At 38.8% G+C, this 19940-nt stretch overlaps 1 protein-coding gene across 1 annotated transcript; it reads left to right on the plus strand.

Annotated features, from left to right (window-relative positions):
- Positions 1-70: 70 nt before the first annotated feature.
- Positions 71-19690, plus strand: Crnkl1 (crooked neck pre-mRNA splicing factor 1). The gene is made up of 14 exons (XM_070006673.1): positions 71-212; positions 2498-2650; positions 6528-6619; positions 7612-7770; positions 8188-8354; positions 10311-10489; positions 11528-11698; positions 13018-13209; positions 13937-13996; positions 14664-14744; positions 15779-16018; positions 16939-17040; positions 17459-17707; positions 18943-19690. Exons 1-14 carry the CDS (start codon positions 162-164, stop codon positions 19108-19110), a joined length of 2064 nt encoding a protein of 687 aa, XP_069862774.1. The 5' UTR covers positions 71-161; the 3' UTR covers positions 19111-19690.
- The last annotated feature ends 250 nt before the right edge of the window (positions 19691-19940 follow it).

Consider the following 19940-nt stretch of genomic DNA (forward strand, 5'->3'; position numbering starts at 1 on the left):
CGGTGCGTGCGTGGAGGTCAAAGGTCAGCCCTTAGAGTTCCGGTTCCGGCCCTCGGCTTGTTGTGAGGGGAAGCTTCGTCGCGTCGGCGAGCTGTCCGGCTGGGTGTTTTGAGGGGCTCCGAGTGTGTGCGGGGATCTCCCGGGGATCTCCTCCTGCAGACATGGCGGCCTCCACCGCGGCCGGGAAGCAGCGGATTCCTAAAGTGGCCAAGGTAGGTGGCCCGATCCGCCTTCTCGTGAGCAGGGGGCCTGGGGCGAGAGGCTGCCCCAGCGCTGCCCGGGTCGTTGTCTGCGGGAGCGGCTCGCTCCTGCGCCGGGGCGAGGGGGAGGGAAGGGGAAGGCACGGGGCAAGTGGGCCGCGGAGCCGCGCTCCTCGGCGCGCGGCTCGCCTCCGCGGTGCGTCTGCCGCGGGAGGAGTGGCGTCGGCCCGGCGAAGACGTGCTGGGCAGCGCCCTGGTGGGGAGCCGGGCCTGGACGCGGGTCCTCTTAGTCGCGGTAATCTGTGCCACGGGCCGTGGCGCCCACCGTAATCAACGGCGGGGGGGGGGGCAGGGGGCGGATAATCTAGCGAACTTGACGGTGGAAATGACTAAAGCCGAGAACTGAGGGTTGAACAGCTAAGAGAGATTGGAAGTCGACGACAGGTGTTTGGGGCACTGGCACAATTGAAGCAAGAGTTGTGTTGTCTTGCTTCTGACGACGTGGCAGGCCTTGGTCCTAATCTTAACTTTTCTTCCTGCCTGTCTTCCTTCCCCCCCCCCCACGTCCCTCCACACACCCCGCTCATTCCCCCCCACGACCCCTCCTCTCTCTCCGCTCCCCCCTCTCCCTCCCTCTCCTCCCTTCCTCCATTTATTTATTTACTTGCTTAGTTTTTTTTTTTTTTAGAGCTATAAGGCCCTTAAGTCCCCATTAAATATGAGCTATCAAGATCATTTCCCCATGCATGGCGTTAAATAATGTTTCTTAAAAGCAAGTCCATAGGCATATGGTCAACGTAGTTTATTTGCACCGAACCCGTTGAAATCGTTTAAGTAGGGAGAGTGACAACAGGTGAGGTTAACGGGATTGTTTACAAGTGTGAAAATATCACAGTGAAATCCCCTTTGTAAAACGAACGGATGGATGCTAATAAAGCCATCAGACACTTAAAACACTTCTGTTGGATGCTAGTGGCTCACATAGAAATAGAATGCTAGCACATATTTAAACGTTACTTGTTAAGCACATTTAAAAAGCAAAAAAAGTGGTGTTAACTTTAGTGCTATAATTGTATTCCAGCATATCCAAAAATATTTTAATGTTTACTCATAATGAGACGAAGTCTTAAAAACCATTGTATATATTGCAACATGATTCATCCCAACTTGTGACTTACAAGTATTGTTGGACAGCACAAGTCTTTAAGACCCCAAGAAGATTACAGTGTAATGAAAATACCTTTAGATTAATTTTAAATGCCATAAAAATCAAATCATCTACCAAGGTTATTGAAACATGTATTAATCTATAGTAGAGGTCGTGTAGTACATATTTGATAAAGCAAAAATCTCTGGTGAGAACTTTACCTGAACAGCCTCATGTTTATTGTTATCCTCATCTAAAATGAAAAAAACTTGCCCTTTTCACCATTTTTTCTCTGGAGAGTTTTGCCCCAGGTTGGTAATAGATCCCGTGTATGAAATAGAAAATTAATCTTTTTTTTTTTGTATCGTGAAGAAATGTCAACATGTGGTATAGGAGGAGATCTTTAATCACGCTTAGAATCACGCTTAGAAAGTTCACATCCAGAAAAAAAGGGGGGGGGGGAGGCAGCAGTTAAACCTCTGTGAAGCACATTACCAAAACATAGAAATGTCTGTCTTTTTTGCTCCCCCTCCCCCTGTTTCCTTCCCTTTGAAATGTTTGATTGTTAAAATTGATTTTCACTCCCAATTTTAATCAGAGTATGTTTTAAATTAAGCTTGAGGGCATAGCTGTGACTCAGTATAAATACATGCAAGTAGTTTTCATTTACATTTACAAACATTTTTAGTAAAAATATAGAAGTTCAGTTTTCTATTTAAAAACACATTTTTTTTTCTTGTGGTAGAGCTTGTACTCAGGGCCTGGGCACTGGTCCCTTAGGTTTTGTGCTCAAGGCTAGTGTTCAACCACTTGAGCCACAGCCCTACTTCCAGCTTTTTGGTGATTAGTTGGAGAGAAGAGTCTAATGGACTTTCTTGCCTGGGCTGGCTTCAAACTGCCAGTCTTTTGAGTAGCCAGGACTATAGGCATGAGCCACTGGTGCGTGACAAAAATTTTGTTTTTAATAGGTTGTTTAGCAACATCCTTCCATTGACACTTCAAGGAAGGAAAAAAAAAGAACTAGCTAATAGTAGGATCATCTAGTACCTAAAGTTTGGTGACTAGATAATTCAGTCTTCACTGTAGTTTTAACTATTTTCTGTCTGCAAATTAATTCACTTATATGAAGAAATGTCTTCTTTCTTAAAAGGTAAAAAACAAAGCTCCAGCTGAAGTACAGATAACTGCTGAACAACTCTTAAGAGAAGCTAAAGAACGAGAGCTTGAGCTTCTCCCACCTCCACCTCAACAGAAGATCACAGATGAAGAAGAATTAAATGATTACAAGCTAAGGAAAAGGAAGGTCAGTTCATGTGATATCTTTCAGTTTATTGCCAAGAATTCATCAGTATTTGAAGAGTTCCTCATTTTTGATACAATGAGGTTAACATTTCCAGCTACATGAATAATACAACATTTAGTGACCAGAAAAGTGTATTTTGCCAAAATATATAAATGTTACAAGTGGTCCAGAGCTATAATTCTTGGTGTTGTGTCACAGTGTAGCAGATGGAATCACTGGCACTTGAAGAGAGGTACACCTAGCAGGGAGGCTCCATTGTGCACTTCTGTCTGAACCACCATCATTTGTAGTAATTACTGCTTAGAGGAAAATCATGAAGAAAGCCTGTGGGATCTGATTTGACATCACTCTATGTGGGATTATTATTTTTAAAATATAATTTTATTGATAGTAAGGTATTGTATAGAAGGGTTACCATTTCACAAGTCAAGTAATTAATCTTTCCTTTTTTGACAATGTCACCTCATTCTTTACTTTCCCCCAGTTCTCCCATCTTTTTCCATATAGTGTATACTGAATAACATGATTGCATTTGTTCAGTCTTCCTCCCTATGTAGTGTTACATTCTGTGAATTACTGAGAGGACTTAAAAGTAACATTCAAAAATGTTTTCTTTGGGGAACAGGAATAGAGTCTATTAAAGTATCAGTTGTCAAGGGCAGCAGGAGAAAATATGAAAACTTCTGCCAACAAGTTTTCATTTTGCTTGCATGTAACAACTGCAAATGTAACTTTCAATAGTGAGTTTCTTATTCCTCAAGGACTCCAGGATGTAATTTCTCTTAAACAAGAACAAAATAATCTTCTTAGTACTTGTTTTTAATGTTTATTATCTTTCAGTAGTTGTGCAAAGGAGTTGCCATTCAACAAAGCAGTTTATGAATACAGTGCATCTTGATGAGTGCCACTCCAACATTCTCACCTATCCCTCCCATCCCACCTCTTAATTTTTTCTTAATTGTGTTTGATATGCATTGAATTTCTGACTACATTCTCCCCTACTTTTTCTCTTCATTTGTCTACCCCACTCTCTGCCTCTTTCAAGGATCTCTTTCTTGGATTTTATTTAGTTGAACTGTGATTTCGACTTTCTAAGGGATTACATTGAGTTCTCCCATAAAACTACTAGTATTTCAGTTTATAAATTTGTGTACACTTGTATACAACCCAAAGTATTTACTTACATATTTATAAACTAATTCTAGCTTCCACATATGAGAGAAAACATGTAACCCTTGTCTCTCGGGGACTGACTTCACAACATAATTTTTTCCAGGTCCTTTTCATTTCTTTGCAAATGATGCAGTTTCTTTGTTTCTTTGTTTGTTCTTTCTTTCTTTTGTTCATTCATTCTTTTTGGTCAGTCGTGGGGCTTGAACTTTGGGCTTGGGCACTGTCCCTGAGCTCTTCAGCTCAAGCCACAGCACCACTTCCAGTTTTCTGGTTGTTTATTGGAGATAAGAGTCTCACAGACTTTCTTTCTCAGGCTGGCTTTGAACCGTGATCCTCAGATCTCAGACTCCTGTGTAGCTAGCTCCCAACTTGCCAAATCATTCTTTCTAATGGATGAGTAAACTACCATTGTGTATATATACTGCATTTTCTGAATCCATTCATCCTCTGAAGGGTATCTGGGCTGATTCCGTATCTTGCCCATGATGAATAGTGCTGCAGTGAACATGGTTGAACTGGTGGCTTTAGTATATCTAGTTGGTAATCTTTTGGATAAATTCCCAAGAGTAGGATTGCTAGATCATAGTATAGTTCTGTTTGTTTGTGAGGAACCTCCAGAGTGGTTAAACAAATTTATACTCCCACTAATAGTATATTAGGGTTCCCTTTGCCCACATCTTTACCAGCATCTGTTATTATTTGTATTCTAACTGGGGTGAAGTTGGAATCTCAGTATTGTTTTGAATTGCATTTCCTTTATGGCCAGAGATATTGAGCATTCTTCATATGTTTGGTGGCCATTTTTACTTCTGCAAAATCTCTCTTTAGCTCATTAATCCAATTATTAACTTTTTTTTTTTAACGGTTTAGTAGGTTTTTTGGCTTTGATTTGTCAGTTGTGGGGCTTTAACTCAGGTCCTGGGCACTGTCCTTGAGCTTCTTTGCTCAAGGCTAGCACTCAACCACTCTGAGCCACAGTAGTACTGGTGGCTAATTGGAGATAAGAGTCTCAGACTTGACTGCCTGGGCTGCCTTCAAACTGTGATCCTTAGATCTCAGCCTCCTGAGTAGCTAGGATTACAGGTGTGAGCCACTGGCACCCAGCAAGGATTTAGTTTTTTAAGCTGTCTGTATATTCTGTGTATTAGGTCATTGTTTGATGTTAGCTGGCAAAAATCTCCCATTCTGTAGACTGTCTTTTTAGCCTGTTAAGCTATATCCTTTGCCAAGCAGAAATCTTTTAGTTTGATCCAGTCCTATTTATCAAGTTAGTATTTGATTGGCTATGTTTCTGGATTGATTCAGAAAGTTCCTGCCTATTCCAAGAAGTCCTAATGCTTCTCCTATTCATTCCTGTAATAGTTTCTTGGTTTCAGGTCATACATTGAGGTCTTCGATCCATTTTGAATTGATACTGGTGCAAGGTGAGAGATAGGGATCCAGTTTCAGTTTTCTGAATGTGGTTAGCCATTTTTTCCAGCATCATTTGTTGAAGTGGCTATCTTTATTCCAATGTATATTTGTGGCTCCCTTACCGAATATATTAGGTTGCTGTCAGTGTATTTCTGGGGTCTTCTGTCCCATTGATTCTTGGGCCTGTTTTTGTGGTAATAGCAGGCTGTTTTCATTACTGTAACTCTGTAGTAGCGTTTGAAGTTTGGTATTATGTCTCCAGCACTACCTTTTCTGCTCTGGATTGCTTTTGTGATTCAGGACCTTTTGTACTTCCATATGTTTTCTCTATCTCATGGGAAGAATGATGTTGGGATTTTGATGAGTATTACACTGAATTTGTAGATTGTTTTGGGCAGTATTGCCATTTTCATGATAATTCTGCCAGTCTAGGAATATGGAAGATCTTTTCACTCCTTTATGTTGTCTTCAATTTCCTTCTTTAAATTTTTATAGTTTCCATTGCAGAGGTACTTTGCATCCTTAATTAGGTTACTTCTTAGGGATTTTTTTTTTTTTGAGACTGTTGCAAATGGAGTGGCTTTCCTGATTTCAGTCTTGATCGTTTCCTTGTTGGTGTACAGGAAAGCTACTGATTTTTGTGGATTTTGTACTCTACTACTTTGCCAACATTTTTAATCAGCTCTAGTAGCTTAGGGGAGGAATATATAGAGTCCTATAAATATAAGATCATGTCATCTGCAATTAGGGATAATTTTATTTCTTCCTGTGCTATTTGGATTTACTTTATGTCTTTCTCTTGCCTTACTGCTTTTGCCAGCAATTCCAGTAAATTTTTTTTCTTTTTTTTTTTTTTGGCCAGTCCTGGGGCTTCAACTCAGGACCTGGATACTGTCCCTGAGCTTCTTTTGCTCAAGGCTAGCACTCTACCACTTGAGCCACAGTGCCACTTTCAGCTTTTTCTGTTTGCGTGGTACTGAGGAATTGAATCCAGGGCTTCATGCATACTAGGCAAGCACTCTACCACTAAGCCACATTCCTAGCCCCTCCAGTAATATTTTGAAGAGGAGTGGAAAAAGTGGACATCCTTATCTTGTTTCCAATTTTAGAGGAAATGGCTTTAGTTTTTCATCATTAAGTATAATGTTGGCTGTAGGTTTGTTATTGAAAGCCTTTATGTTCCATGTATTTCTAGCATCTCAAGTCTTTTATTATTAGACTGACAATAGACAAAAAGTGAAGGTAATTTTAATATTTTCCTCTTAACATAACCTTTTTTGCCTTTTTTCAGACATTTGAAGATAACATAAGAAAAAACAGGACTGTGATTAGTAACTGGATAAAATACGCACAATGGGAAGAAAGTCTAAAGGAAATTCAAAGGTGAAATTGCTAAGAATATAATTTTTAAATATGAAGGTTTTGTAAGGTAACAGATTAGGAAAAATTTAAGCACAAGTAAAAAGTTGTGCTTCTGGTAGTCATTTTGAGCTCTGCTCCCCGGGAAGCCCTAAGGATTTTTTGAGGGACACTGTGGAAAGACAGTCTTGAGAGCAAGGCAGGAAGAACTTATACTGGTGGTTCTGAATCACTAGTACATGATTGTAGCTAGAGAAGCACATTTCCATCTGCTTTCTATATGGTGAGATTTTAATATAAAATGTCCTGCTGAAAACCAGTGATCAACAAGATAAAAACCAGAACCTGTGCCTCTCTTACCTAGTCTTTCTATGTTCTCCCTTATACCCCTGCCCTCTCTTGCCTGTTTATTTGGCAATTCCTGAACACATCATTTCTCCTTGCTTGGCTATTCCCTCTTCCTGAAGATGGACATGCCTCCCCACCAATCTAGACCTCTTGGTAAACTAGAACTTTCTTTTAAATTATTAATTCTGAAGTTACCTGCTACCTAGGCTGTTCTACCAAACAGTCATGTACTTTCTCTGCTTCCTGTGTAGATCCAGTATAATGTTCATTACATTGCATTATTATTATATGCTCATCTACCCTTCAGACTTTGTACTATAACTTGAGAATGTTGTGCCTTTTTATCTTTTTATTTATTTATTTTGGCCAGTCTTAGAGCTTGAACTGAGTGCTGTCTCTCAAGGCTAGCACTCTACTACTGGAGCCACATCACCATTCCAGCCTTTTCTGTTTATGTGGTATTGAGGAATTGAACTCAGGGCTCCATGCATGCAAGGCAAGCACTGTACCACTAAGCCACATTCCCAACCCTTTTTTTTATCTTTATGCCAAGAATTTGGTTTGTGGTGTGCATTCAAATAATATAGCGTTTTGAAGCTAGTCTGAAATATGGTGCTTCAGATGCTGTATATACTGCTTTTGATACTTTCCAAATCTTGCTTCCTAAGGGCCCGATCCATATACGAGCGTGCTTTAGATGTAGACTATCGAAATATTACACTCTGGCTGAAATATGCAGAAATGGAAATGAAGAATCGCCAGGTCAATCATGCCCGAAATATCTGGGACCGTGCCATAACAACACTGCCACGAGTCAATCAGTTCTGGTAAATTTTTGATCTAACCAAGCAGTTTGTATGTTTATTGTTTTTTACAGAGTTTTTTATATTTAATTTTACATCTTTAATTATTCTATCTTGAAATACTTTAAATATGCTATAAGTGCTTTTTAATGTCTCATGTCTATGTCATAATTTTAATGTTTATTAATCGTGATCAAATTAACATTGTAGTTACAGTCTTAGAATCTTCTTCTTGAAGTAGATGATTTTAAGAAAGTATGTGCTTCCCCATGTTTCACTATTTCCTCAGATTTTTATTTTAATAGAAAATATATTTGATTTAACCTTTAGGAAAGGTAAAATTTAAAATTTCATGTAACAAAGGAAGCAGTGTAAATTGCTACAAATCATGTATTCCCTAAATCATTGTGACCACAGCAGGTATTATTGATTTTGTTCAAGGTACAAGTACACATATATGGAGGAGATGTTGGGGAACATTGCTGGTGCCCGGCAGGTGTTTGAGCGCTGGATGGAATGGCAGCCTGAGGAGCAAGCCTGGCACTCCTACATTAACTTTGAGCTGAGATACAAAGAGGTGGAGCGGGCACGTACCATTTATGAACGATATATCCTTTGGACAAAACTTGGATGGTTCTGTTGTCCTGGCTTCTCTTCCTCTCTTAGAGATGATGTTGGGTCAGGACACATGGTTGTTAATGTATATAGGTTTCATCACACATTTATTTTGTAGGAACATACAACCAGTTTGCACAGCAGTCTGAAAGTTCCTCAAAAAGCTAAACATAGATCCTCCCTAGAACCTAGCCATACCACTCCTGGGCATCTACCCAGAGCATCACAAGCCATGTTCATTGCTGCACTATTTACAATAGCCCAGCTATGGGAACAGTCCAGATGCCCTACAATAGATGAGTGGATCCAAAAAATGTAGTACCTATACCCGATAGAATTTTACATGGCCATTAGAAAGAATAATAATATGTCATTTACAGGGAAATGGATGGAGCTAGAATAAATAATGTTAAGTGAGGTAAGCCAAGCTCAGATAAATGGTGCATGTTTTCTGTCATATGTAGAAGCTAGATCCAAAATACACTGGGATATGATAGGCATTCACACAGAGTGAGACCAAAGGATACTGTGAGGGGAGAAACACAAAGGTATAATGCCTCTGTGTTTCTGGTCATATAAAATATTTATCAAAATGAAAAAAAGTCTCTTTTGGCTCATGTTACCAATTTTTTTGTGGCATCTTTTCCATCCTTAATCATTAGTACAAATATATAATGGTATCGTATATAATGGCACCATTTAGTTATCATGTCCTTTCGGACAGAAAGTAAAAGTCAGGATTAATAGAGGGAGGTTGGTATTAGGTTTCCTTATTTGCATGTGAAGAAAACAGACAAGTTAAAAGATATGTCTTAGGGGCTGGGAAGGTGGCTCAGTGGTTAAGCGCTTGTCTTGCATGCCTGAGGCCCTGGGTTCTATTCTTCAGCACCACATAAGCAAAAGGAAAAAAGCCGGAAATGGTGCTGTGGCTCAAGTGGTGGAGCGCTGGCCTTGAGCTGAAGAGCTGAGGGACAGCGCCCAGGCCCAGAGTTCAGGCCCCATGACCGGACCCAAAAAAAAAAAGATATGTCTTAGGTTATATGATTAGTAATCAATTTGAATTTTCTTACTTCATTGTACTTGTACTACATTGAATAAGCAAGGAGGCAGATTGAGGTAAACCAGATTACCCCCACCCTCATGGAGATCACAGATTAGTAGTGATACATTTATGTATGTCTTTTATTACCTTTACTCAATGGTCAGGTTTTGAGGTGGCTTGGTGTAGTTTGTTGACTATTCATTTTTTTTGTTTTGTGTCCCCCCCCCCACCCCCAGTTGGTAGAGAGGTACTGGGATTTGAACTTGGACCTTGCACTTACCAGGAAATCACTTTACTATTTGAGTCATGCCTCTAGTACTTTTTGCTTTCATTTTTCAGATAGTCTTGCATTTATTACTAGACTAGTCTGAACCATAATTCTCCCATTTATTCTTACTAAGTAGCTGGGATGACCAGTGAAAGCCACCACTCTGATTTTTATTGGTTGAGATGCAGTCTTGTAAAGTTTTTACTCAGGTTGGTCTTGAAATGCAGTCCTCCTAATCTCAGTCTTTAAGTAGTATTTCATGTGTGTAAGCCATCATGCCTGGCTTTTTCAAGCTGGGAATTGAGCCCATACTATTGATATTCTAAGCAAAAGCCCTACTACTCAGTTTGTTCTTCCATTGGTGCAGGTACTTGGACCTAGACTCACAGATTTGAGCCCTTGCTTAGCTTTTTCTGCTCATGGCTGGTACTTGAGCCACACTTCTACTTCCAGCTTTTTGCTAGTTAATTGGAGGCAAGTGTTTCTTAAGGATTTATCTGCCTAGACTGCCTTTAAACTTCAATTCCTAGATCTCAGCCTCTTGAGTAGCTAAGTAAGTGTGAATTGACATTGCCCAGCCCTTATTTATTTGTTCAAAGTTGTGTTGTCCTTCCTGGTATTCCCTTAATTCTCCTGCACTTGTTCTTGTGCACCCGGATGTGAAAAACTGGATCAAGTATGCCCGCTTTGAAGAAAAACATGCTTATTTCGCCCATGCAAGGAAAGTGTATGAGAGAGCTGTTGAGTTCTTTGGAGATGAACATATGGATGAACACCTTTATGTGGCCTTTGCCAAATTTGAGGAAAACCAGAAAGAAGTAAGTATATTTCACGGACTTGATTATATTACTAAACAACTTAGCAAAAATCACATCTATACACAAAATAACTTGTTTCCTTTTTTTCTTATGCTTAAGGAAAATGTTTTCAAAATACAAAAACAGTGTCATACAGAGAATAGCATATGTATGTGGTGTCTGTACAGATTAGGAGCTGAATATAAATTATATATTCGTTGTGTTTTGTTTGAAAAAAATTAAGCCTTTAAATCTGAACATCTGTAAATTAAGAGTCATTTGGCATCCTCACTAAAGGCTTTTGTAGGAAATAAATCTGGGAAACAGACTTAGCCCTTAGAACAGAAAACATCATTTAGAATAAAAACAGACTATCCCCAAAGAAGTCCATAAAGCATAAAACTGTATAGACTTGAGAGAGATAGGCCAAAGTCTTAACAGAGAATTACATGATGGGAGTTCAGATTATGCTGTAGAAAGGATGCACTGAGGATTTTTCAGTGGGAGAGAAACCGAATATGATTTATATTTAAAAGAGATCTTCTGGTCAGTTTATGGAGAATAAATCAGGATGAGGGTGGCAAAAATGGAACTAGGGAGGTCAGTAGGTTGAGTCTTGAAATATTCTAGTTAGGAATGGAGATGTGTCTGCAGAGGGAGGAAGAGAATAAAAGGGCTGTGCTGAAGAGGTAGAGTGGCAGGGCTTGATGGAGTAGTAAATGTGGGAAATGAAAAAAGATCCAAGGTGACTCTTGGTCTTTCAGTGAGAGCCAATAAATGACTGAATGTATTGCATGCTGAGAAGTGAGAATGTTTCAGGTTGGATGGTGAAAAAAAACATAAGCTCAATTTTGGTCCTAGAAATGTTAGGCAAACTTAAATGTAGAGGTCAAGGAAGCGTATCAGTTCTTTCTGACAGAAATATCTTCAATAAAAGAGAAATCTTATTCTGGATATTTTGAGGTCTCAAACTGTAATTTGCAAGTAATTTATGTCAGTTACTCTCCAATCTCTGACTAGAGTGGAAAAATGGTGTTGAAGATAATCATCTTTGTTTAGTTTGAAAGGGTACGAGTCATCTACAAGTATGCCTTAGATAGAATTCCAAAACATGAGGCCCAAGATCTCTTCAAAAACTATACTATCTTTGAGAAGAAGTTTGGTGACAGGCGGGGTATTGAAGATATCATCGTGAGCAAACGGAGATTCCAATATGAAGAGGAAGTGAAGGTGAGTCTATTGTAGGTTAACTGCAGATAACTGAGATATGCTAATTTATACTAGCTACAGAAATATAAGTAACAGCAAATTAGACCATCAGTAATTATTCTTGGGATGTGTTTGTGATGAGTTGGCATCTGTTTCAGACTAGTTGGAATAAATGACTAGTAGAATAGGCAAACAAACTATGTTTGTAACTCACTTGTGGAAAGTCCTTTTACTAGCTGCTGACCATGTACTGTGGCATTTGAGCAAGACCCAGGCTTGGTGGATCATTTCTGTAATCCCAGAATTTAGGATAGGTAGAAGCAGGAAGATGGCAAGTTAAAGGCCAGCATGGGCTCTATAGGGAGTCCCCAACAAATCCAGGTGTTGTGGCTCATGCCTAAAATTGCAGTACTTGAAAGGCTGATAAAGGAAGATCAAGAGTTTGAAGCCAGCCTGGGATAAATTGCAAGACTTTTGTCTCCAAAACATTTTTTAAAAATGGGAGAAGGAGGCAGAAGTATCACAAGTTTGAGGCCAGCCCAGGCAAAGCTTGCAAGACCCTATTTTTGAAACATGAAAGTAAGAGCCGGGCTTCAGTGGCTCACGCCTATAATCCTAGCTACTTAGGAGGCTGAAATCTGAGGATCATGGTTCAAAGCCATCCCAGGCTTTGAATGAATTAGGTTTTGCAGGTGTGGTCATACAACTTTTATTTTGTTATTTGTGGGGCTTGAACTCTGGGCCTTGGCGTTGTCCCTCAACTCTTCAGCTCAAGGTGAGCACTCTACCACTTGAGCCACAGCATCACTTCTGGTTTTCTGAGTGGTTTATTAGAGCTAAGCATCTCACGACTTTCCTGTCTGGGCTGGCTTTGAACCATGATCCTCAGTTCTCAGCCTCCTGAGTAGCTAGGATTACAGGCGTGAGCCACCGGCTCCCAGCTTGACAACTTTATAATCCCAGCACTAGTGAGCTAAAGCAGTAGAACCCAAATTCCAGGCTTGGACTAAACAAAAGGCAGGCTTTGGGATTGTAAGCATAATGCCATTGTAGTTTTATTATCAATACAGTGATGCACAGTCATGTGCACTTAGAATAGGAACCTCATTATTGAGTAGTTACCTTGGTAGAGAACGGGGCTTTCTTGTAGAGCAACTAGTCAGTAACGTGTCCTCTGTATTTCTTTTCTCATTCCTTTTATGCGATTTTTAGGGATTATGTTTTAAAATGAGGTAACAAAATGTAGAAGGAAAAATTCCTAAAATATAGAAAGGTATTTTATTGCCTTCTTTCATCTTGTATAAACTGGCCAGTGTAGATTTTTTCACTTGTTTTTCTAGGCTAATCCACATAATTATGATGCGTGGTTTGATTACTTGCGCTTGGTGGAAAGTGATGCAGAAGCTGAAACGGTGCGAGAGGTTTATGAGCGAGCCATTGCCAACGTCCCCCCCATTCAGGAGAAGAGGCACTGGAAGCGCTATATATATCTTTGGATCAACTATGCGCTCTACGAAGAGTTAGAGGCAAAGGTAAAAAAGTAATAAATATGTGCTGACTCTGGTTTGTTTTTTTTTTTTTGATGTTTTGAATTTTTTTTTTAATTTTATTGTAAAGTTGCTGTACAGCGTGCTGACTCTTAATGATTTCTTTTCCCCTCTACTCACAACTTCTCTGTTATGGATAGCAGCTGTCCTTTAAAAAAAGACATTTGGTTTTAGTTTCTATAGGTCTCGATTTAGTCATATAGATACTCTCTATAGGTACTTTAAATTGTCAGTGTGCCTGTTAGAGATGCATGTGAGATCTTTGTGTTTGAAACCATCAGGCACAACACCATTTCATTTGCAACTTGAAAGACAGTGACATAGCCCATGATTTAAATGTTATCATTTCCTAATTTATCTGATTTCTCATTAATAGGAATTGGTTAGGTTGTATATTTTTGCTTTTAGTAACCCTTTATTGTTCTGAGACTATAAAAAATCTTTTGTTTCTTTATGCTGTCAGGCAAAAGGCCTTCTACAAAGAAGCGCTCAGAATTTGATGGCCATGTTGTTGGTGATTCTTAAAGTTTGATGGCTAAAGGTAGTTTATACTTTCTGATAATAAACAGAATCTGCATTTGAAAGTAACAACTTGAGAAAAACTTATTCCATGTTGGGGATGTACATTTTTACTAGTATTCATAAAACTAGAAAGTAGTAAAATTAATTTTAGTAACAGACCTCAGTGTTTTGTCACACTTTCTTACTACAGGATCCTGAGAGGACAAGACAGGTATATCAAGCCTCTTTGGAATTAATTCCTCATAAAAAGGTATGCTTGCTCAAAAGTGTTTAGTCTCAACTGGGTCAAAATCTTGTTGCTTGTGAAATAATAGGATGAAATAAAACTTACTGAATATTTCCCAGTATGTACTAGGCACATGGAAAACAAACGAAATCTCCTTGCCTCTGTAAACAGACTAGTTGGGTTTATTTCAGAGGATAATTTGTGTTGAGTGACAAATGAATAATATAGAATATAATAAAGATAATGTAGAAACTCACAAGAAGCTGGGTAACTTGAAACGTATGAGTAGAAGGAGAAAGAGACCACACAGCATGTGTGGGATACAGAAACCACTATGCTGACAACTAAGTGCACACATGTATGGATTAATACTGCCCTACCTGGAGTTGGGAGATATCTTACCTCTGCCAGGTTTCCAAGCATAAGAAAAAAATGTTTCCTGCTCTGGAAGTGTTGACTGACTTACCTTCCTAGAAAAGAAGGAATACTCTACCTGACAAGGAGCTCACAAAATGAAGCCTGTTCCTAAGTAGAGCATACAGTATCATGAAGTACATGGCATATTTTTAACTACTGGGAAATAGTCATCTCATTTTGAATTTTTAAGGAATTGAAATTGCCAATGACCTTGGATTAAATATAATTGAAATGAATCTTTTAAACTAGATATTTCCATGCTTTTGTTTTCTAGTTCACATTTGCCAAAATGTGGTTATATTATGCACAATTTGAAATAAGACAGAAAAATTTACCATTTGCCAGAAGAGCTTTGGTAAGTAAAAAAAAAAATATGCTTATGTTTTATAAAAGGAAATTAAAGTTTTCATGCCTAAAAGTCATATAGTTCCTATGTTTAAAAATCAGCAGATAGAGGCTGGGAAGGTGGCTCAGTGGTAGAGTGCTTGCCTTGCATACATGAGGCTCTGGGTTCGATTTCTCAGTACCACATTAGCAGAAAAAGCTGGAAGTGGCACTGTGGCTCAAGTGGTAGAGCTCTAGCCTTGAAGAGCTGAGGGACATGCCCACGCCCAGAGTTCAGGCCCCATGACTGACCAAAAAAAAAAGCAGCTATTTATTTATACTATAAAAGTGTTCCATTTTATGGAAATTCCACGTCATGTTTATCATCTCAAAATAAGTAAATAAAACAGCACAAGGGCATTATGTTGTATGTTCATGATACTGACATTTGAAAGGCTCAGGGAAGAGCACAGCCTAGGCTACATGGAAAAACCCTATCTCACAGAAAATAAAGCAATAGGCATATATTTCTTTATAGTCTGATACAAGTCAGAAAACACACATCCCTTGAAAAAACACTGGGCTATAACATTGGAAAGATGTAGAATTACTCATTACTAGAACCAGTGATTTGTTTCTATGTAGCTTCCTCTTACTGTGTCCTTCAGGTTTCTTAATAGTGTCAAATACTGTTTAAATACAATTTTCCTTCAGATAGGCTCTTTTCTTCCTGTGGGCAGCAAGTCAGGTTTTATTCTTTGATGCTTTTACATTTAAAGAAGGTTTTATGTATCTATATTCCCTAAGGAATTCTGAGCTAAATTTAAAACCGCAAATAGTTTTCTGTATAATTCTAGAATACTACCTTTTGCTAACTAGATACCAGTGACCACAGGCCATCTTGTCAGCTAAAGAAATGTCACCATAGAGCAACAGAATGGCCTCTTGTGTTGATTCCGCAAGGTTTTTCCTCAGCAGAAGACAGCTTCTAGGACAGGTTAAGGATGATTGCACAAGTTGAGCCCACTAAGGTATCACAATGGTCTGGTCGTTTTAATTTTCCAGGGAACTTCTATAGGCAAATGTCCAAAGAACAAGTTATTTAAAGGCTACATAGAATTGGAACTACAGCTTCGAGAATTTGACAGATGTCGGAAGCTTTATGAAAAGTTCTTGGAATTTGGACCTGAAAATTGTACCTCATGGATTAAATTTGCAGAATTAGAGACAATCCTTGGTGATATTGAGAGAGCCCGGGCAATCTATGAATTAGCCATCAGCCAGCCACGCTTAGACATGCCAGAGGTGAGGATCTCAATTTCAATGTAGTTTCTACACAGTTCTTTAGTATCCTATACCTATTTAAATTCGGTGTTTCAGAGTACAGAGATGACCCAAATTACCTAGTCTCAGATTAACATTTTTTCTATTTGCAAGGCAGGAAGAAGTGCTGATGAGTCAGCTTTAAAATCAGCCCCCTACATGTAGACCAGAGCAGTTAAACACAGATGAATTTGGATAAAATGGAGTGGATGATTAATTCTCTTCCTTAAACAAAGAAGGCCAAAGGGAATGTGGAAAAGCCTGGCAAAGAAACTGCCAGGAACTGAATTTAGCAGTATAAAGGGATGAAGAGTAGTGAATGCACACCCTATATTCTAGAATAGTTTTGCCACAAGATGGCGCCACACTACAGCCAGCTAGGACCAATTTGAGTCTAACAAGAGCCAAGTTAACAGGACCCTGTATGTTAAGCTTCAAGCCTCGCTGACCTTACCAGGGTGGGGCTTTCTGTATCACCTGGTTCTGTTGTTCTCAGCCTTTGCCCTGAACTACTAGTTCCTAGGTGTCCAAGCCATTTATCTTTGTGCCCTGGCTATAACTAAACATTTTTAATTTGAACTCAAGTAACTATGAATTTGCAGTGGAGGTACAAACATATGTTGTGGCTGACTTGGTATATTTTCTTCCAGAAGTTATTGTATGTGGAAGGATCATGAAAATACCTAGAAGTGAACTTAAAACTGAATCTAAGGTCTTTTTTTTTTCCTATATCTTGTAGAAGTCTAGCTAAGTTTTGACAAGCTTATTTTACCCACATGCACTCTGTTAATTGTGGCATAAAAGTCCATGTTCCTAGATGTAGGTTACAGTGGTAACAACATGCTTCTACTCAATGCCATTTAACTCAAGTGTCAGGATTGACTCATTATGCTGTTTCTTAGGTGCTTTGGAAATCATACATTGACTTTGAAATTGAGCAGGAAGAAACTGAAAGAACACGAAATCTTTACCGACAATTGCTCCAGAGAACACAACATGTCAAGGTATCCTGTGCCTTGTAAATCTTTGATTTTGCAGGAACCAGCAGTCCTAAAAGTTATACTGTATTTAAGTGATTTTTAAAGAAAATTTATTTTAAATATCTTCCTTGATTTTGGAGAGAGCTTATTTTTCTTAAGTATCAAGATTTTAGAACATTAAGCTTATAGTCAGTTTATATTGTATATAAATATCTTGAGTGTCACAGAATTGAAATATAGTTTGACTATATCAGACACCTAATTAACTATAGAAATATACTGCTTCATTACTTATGAGGAAGCACCCAGTCTATGTTCATGTTTTTTGGAATACCACTGATGGACACATACATAGATGTCATGTGCTAGAAATATATGAATTGTACTGCATTCTGGTCTTATGGGTGACATGGTTAATTTGGCTCTGTAACTTTTTTTGAAGGTATGGATCAGTTTTGCTCAGTTTGAGCTGTCGTCAGGAAAAGAAGGAAGTGTGGCTAAATGCAGACAGATTTATGAAGAGGCTAACAAAACCATGCGGAATTGTGAAGAAAAGGAAGAGAGACTTATGTTGCTAGAATCTTGGAGAAGCTTTGAAGATGAATTTGGAACAGTATCAGATAAGGAGAGAGTAGACAAACTCATGCCAGAGAAAGTTAAGAAGAGAAGAAAGGTCCAGACTGATGATGGGGTAAGAGCTGTTCTTTGGCACTGTTCACTATTGATGAAATTAGAAATGCATTGGACTGAACTTTGTGGGGCTTTTTCTTTTTTTTGGTGTGGGTCTTGAACTTGGCCTGAGCACTATCCCTGAGTCTCTTCATGCTCAAAGCTAGCTCTCTACCACTTGCCACAGCATCACTTCTGGTTTCTGAGTTGTTAATTGGAGAGGAGCCTCATGAGGACTTTTCTGCTTCAAACTGCAATCCTCAGATCTCAGACCCCTGAGTAGCTGGGATTACAGTTGTGAGCCACCTGACTTTAACTTTGTATTTTAAAGTAGTATATGTACTTCCTAAAATGGAATTCTGGAATAAGTCAATTGCCATCTGGCTAGTTGGGAAATGTAATTATAGAGAACAGTAAGCAGGAAGTCAATGTGGAGAGAAATGAAACATTGAGCCAACCTTAAAGATTTATATGATTAGTGGAAGGAATGTGGGGAGATCCTTTCAGGCTCTTATGCATAAAAAGACAGGATCAAAATGCTAGCTTTTCATAGAACTTGAGGGACTTATATTAGAGGAAGGTAATAACTTTTTAGTGTGGTGGTGTGTTTTGTTTTTGTCGTGGGGCTTAAACTCTGGACCTGGGTGCTGTCCCTGAGCTCTTCAGCCCAAGGCGAATGCTCTATCACTTGAACCACAGCACCACTTCCAGTGTTCTGGCGGTTAGTTAACTTTCCTGCCCAAGCTGGCTTTGAACCGTGATCCTCAGATCTTAGCCTCCTGATTAGCTAGGATTACAGGCATGAGCCACCAATGCCCAGATAGTCAAGGGAGAGTGGAAGCTGGCAAGGGTGGAAAACATCTAACCATATGGCCCTGGAAATCATTTGGTACACGACAGGACAGACATGTATTCTTGTCTTCATCTGCCTGTGTCTGTCTGTATTGATAATATTGTATGGCCCTACAAATGTAAATTCCCAAATGAACTTTGGCTAAAAAAGGTTCCCCAACCATTTAGGGCAGTATTTATAATTAAAATCAGTGATCTGAAACTTGCAGGCAAGTATGAATAATGTAATGCGTTCATTTATGACTCTGCTACTAAATTAATGACACTTTAATTCTTAGATTGGCCTTTAATTTTGTAAAATTAACATCAGTTAACACTGAACTTTGTTTCCCAGTTAAAAACTCTCCACTTTATGTGAAACTGTCATGTTTCAGCCATGCATTCACTTGCCTTTCATTTCTTCAGTCTGATGCAGGCTGGGAAGAATACTATGACTACATCTTTCCAGAAGATGCTGCCAACCAACCTAACCTCAAGCTTCTGGCTATGGCCAAACTTTGGAAGAAACAACAACAGGAAAAAGAGGCTGCTGAGCAAGACCCTGATAAAGACATTGATGAAAGTGAATCTTGAACACTCATTCATATTAAGAAGCATTTAATGTTTTTTTATAAACTTAGTTTGGGACTCTTGACTCCTGGAACTTTTTATATATTTCACTAGAAAGGGTTTCAAATCTTTGACAGATATATTTTTTAATTATTATAAAAATGTTTTGTGTTAGTGAGGGGTGGGGAGTTGCAAGTAAAATCATTTTTAACTGATTTTTCTTTATTCAATTATGTCCAAACTTTTCTAATGTTTGCCATATATATTGTATTAGGAAATGTAGTTAAGGTAATGCTTAGCATCTATTTTGGGCAGACATATTTTGAGTGTTTGTCTTTTTTTTAAAAAAGTTTTCCTGTTCAGTCATACCATTATTTTTCAGGTATAGTTTTCTGATGCTTGTTTTCTTCATGAAGATGTATGCATCCATCTGAAACCTCTAAATTTTTGCTGTTAAGTCACAAAGAAAAGTTCAATTCTCAGCACTTCCCCATAAGTGATTTTGTTTCCTCAATGGGGTAATTCTTTGATGGTACATTCTGAAGATTAGAAAAGGAATATTCCTGGTGCACAGTAAGTGTTCGGTAAACTATTTGCTCCCAGCCACTTGTGTATATTCATTCCTTTACAGAACTGAATGTGTTTAGGTTCGTTTAGCTCTAATAACTCATAATACCAGCAAATGTTACCATTCTTGTGCTATGTTAAGCTTTAATATGTAGTTACCTTAGGTATTCCTCACACAAGGAACCAAGAGTAAGTATTAGGTGTCAGTTATGAGTAGGCGTAACTGTAGCACACTGGGAGGTATTAATTGGTACTTCAGGCAGAAAGAATGCAAGGTTGCTGGAGTT

This window comes from Dipodomys merriami, unplaced genomic scaffold (assembly GCF_024711535.1).
Source record: "Dipodomys merriami isolate MVZ:Mamm:240054 unplaced genomic scaffold, mDipMer1.0.p SCAF_7, whole genome shotgun sequence".
Lineage (NCBI taxonomy): Eukaryota > Metazoa > Chordata > Mammalia > Rodentia > Heteromyidae > Dipodomys > Dipodomys merriami.

What these genes read in the sequence shown, in the direction of transcription:
- Crnkl1 (XM_070006673.1), top strand. Translation starts at nt 162, where the DNA reads ATGGCGGCCTCCACCGCGGCCGGGAAGCAGCGGATTCCTAAAGTGGCC. An exon ending in AGTCTAAAGGAAATTCAAAG is followed by an intron (nt 6,620 to 7,611) that starts GTGAAATTGCTA and finishes TTGCTTCCTAAG; the next exon opens with GGCCCGATCCATATACGAGC. An exon ending in AGAGAACACAACATGTCAAG is followed by an intron (nt 17,041 to 17,458) that starts GTATCCTGTGCC and finishes CTTTTTTTGAAG; the next exon opens with GTATGGATCAGTTTTGCTCA.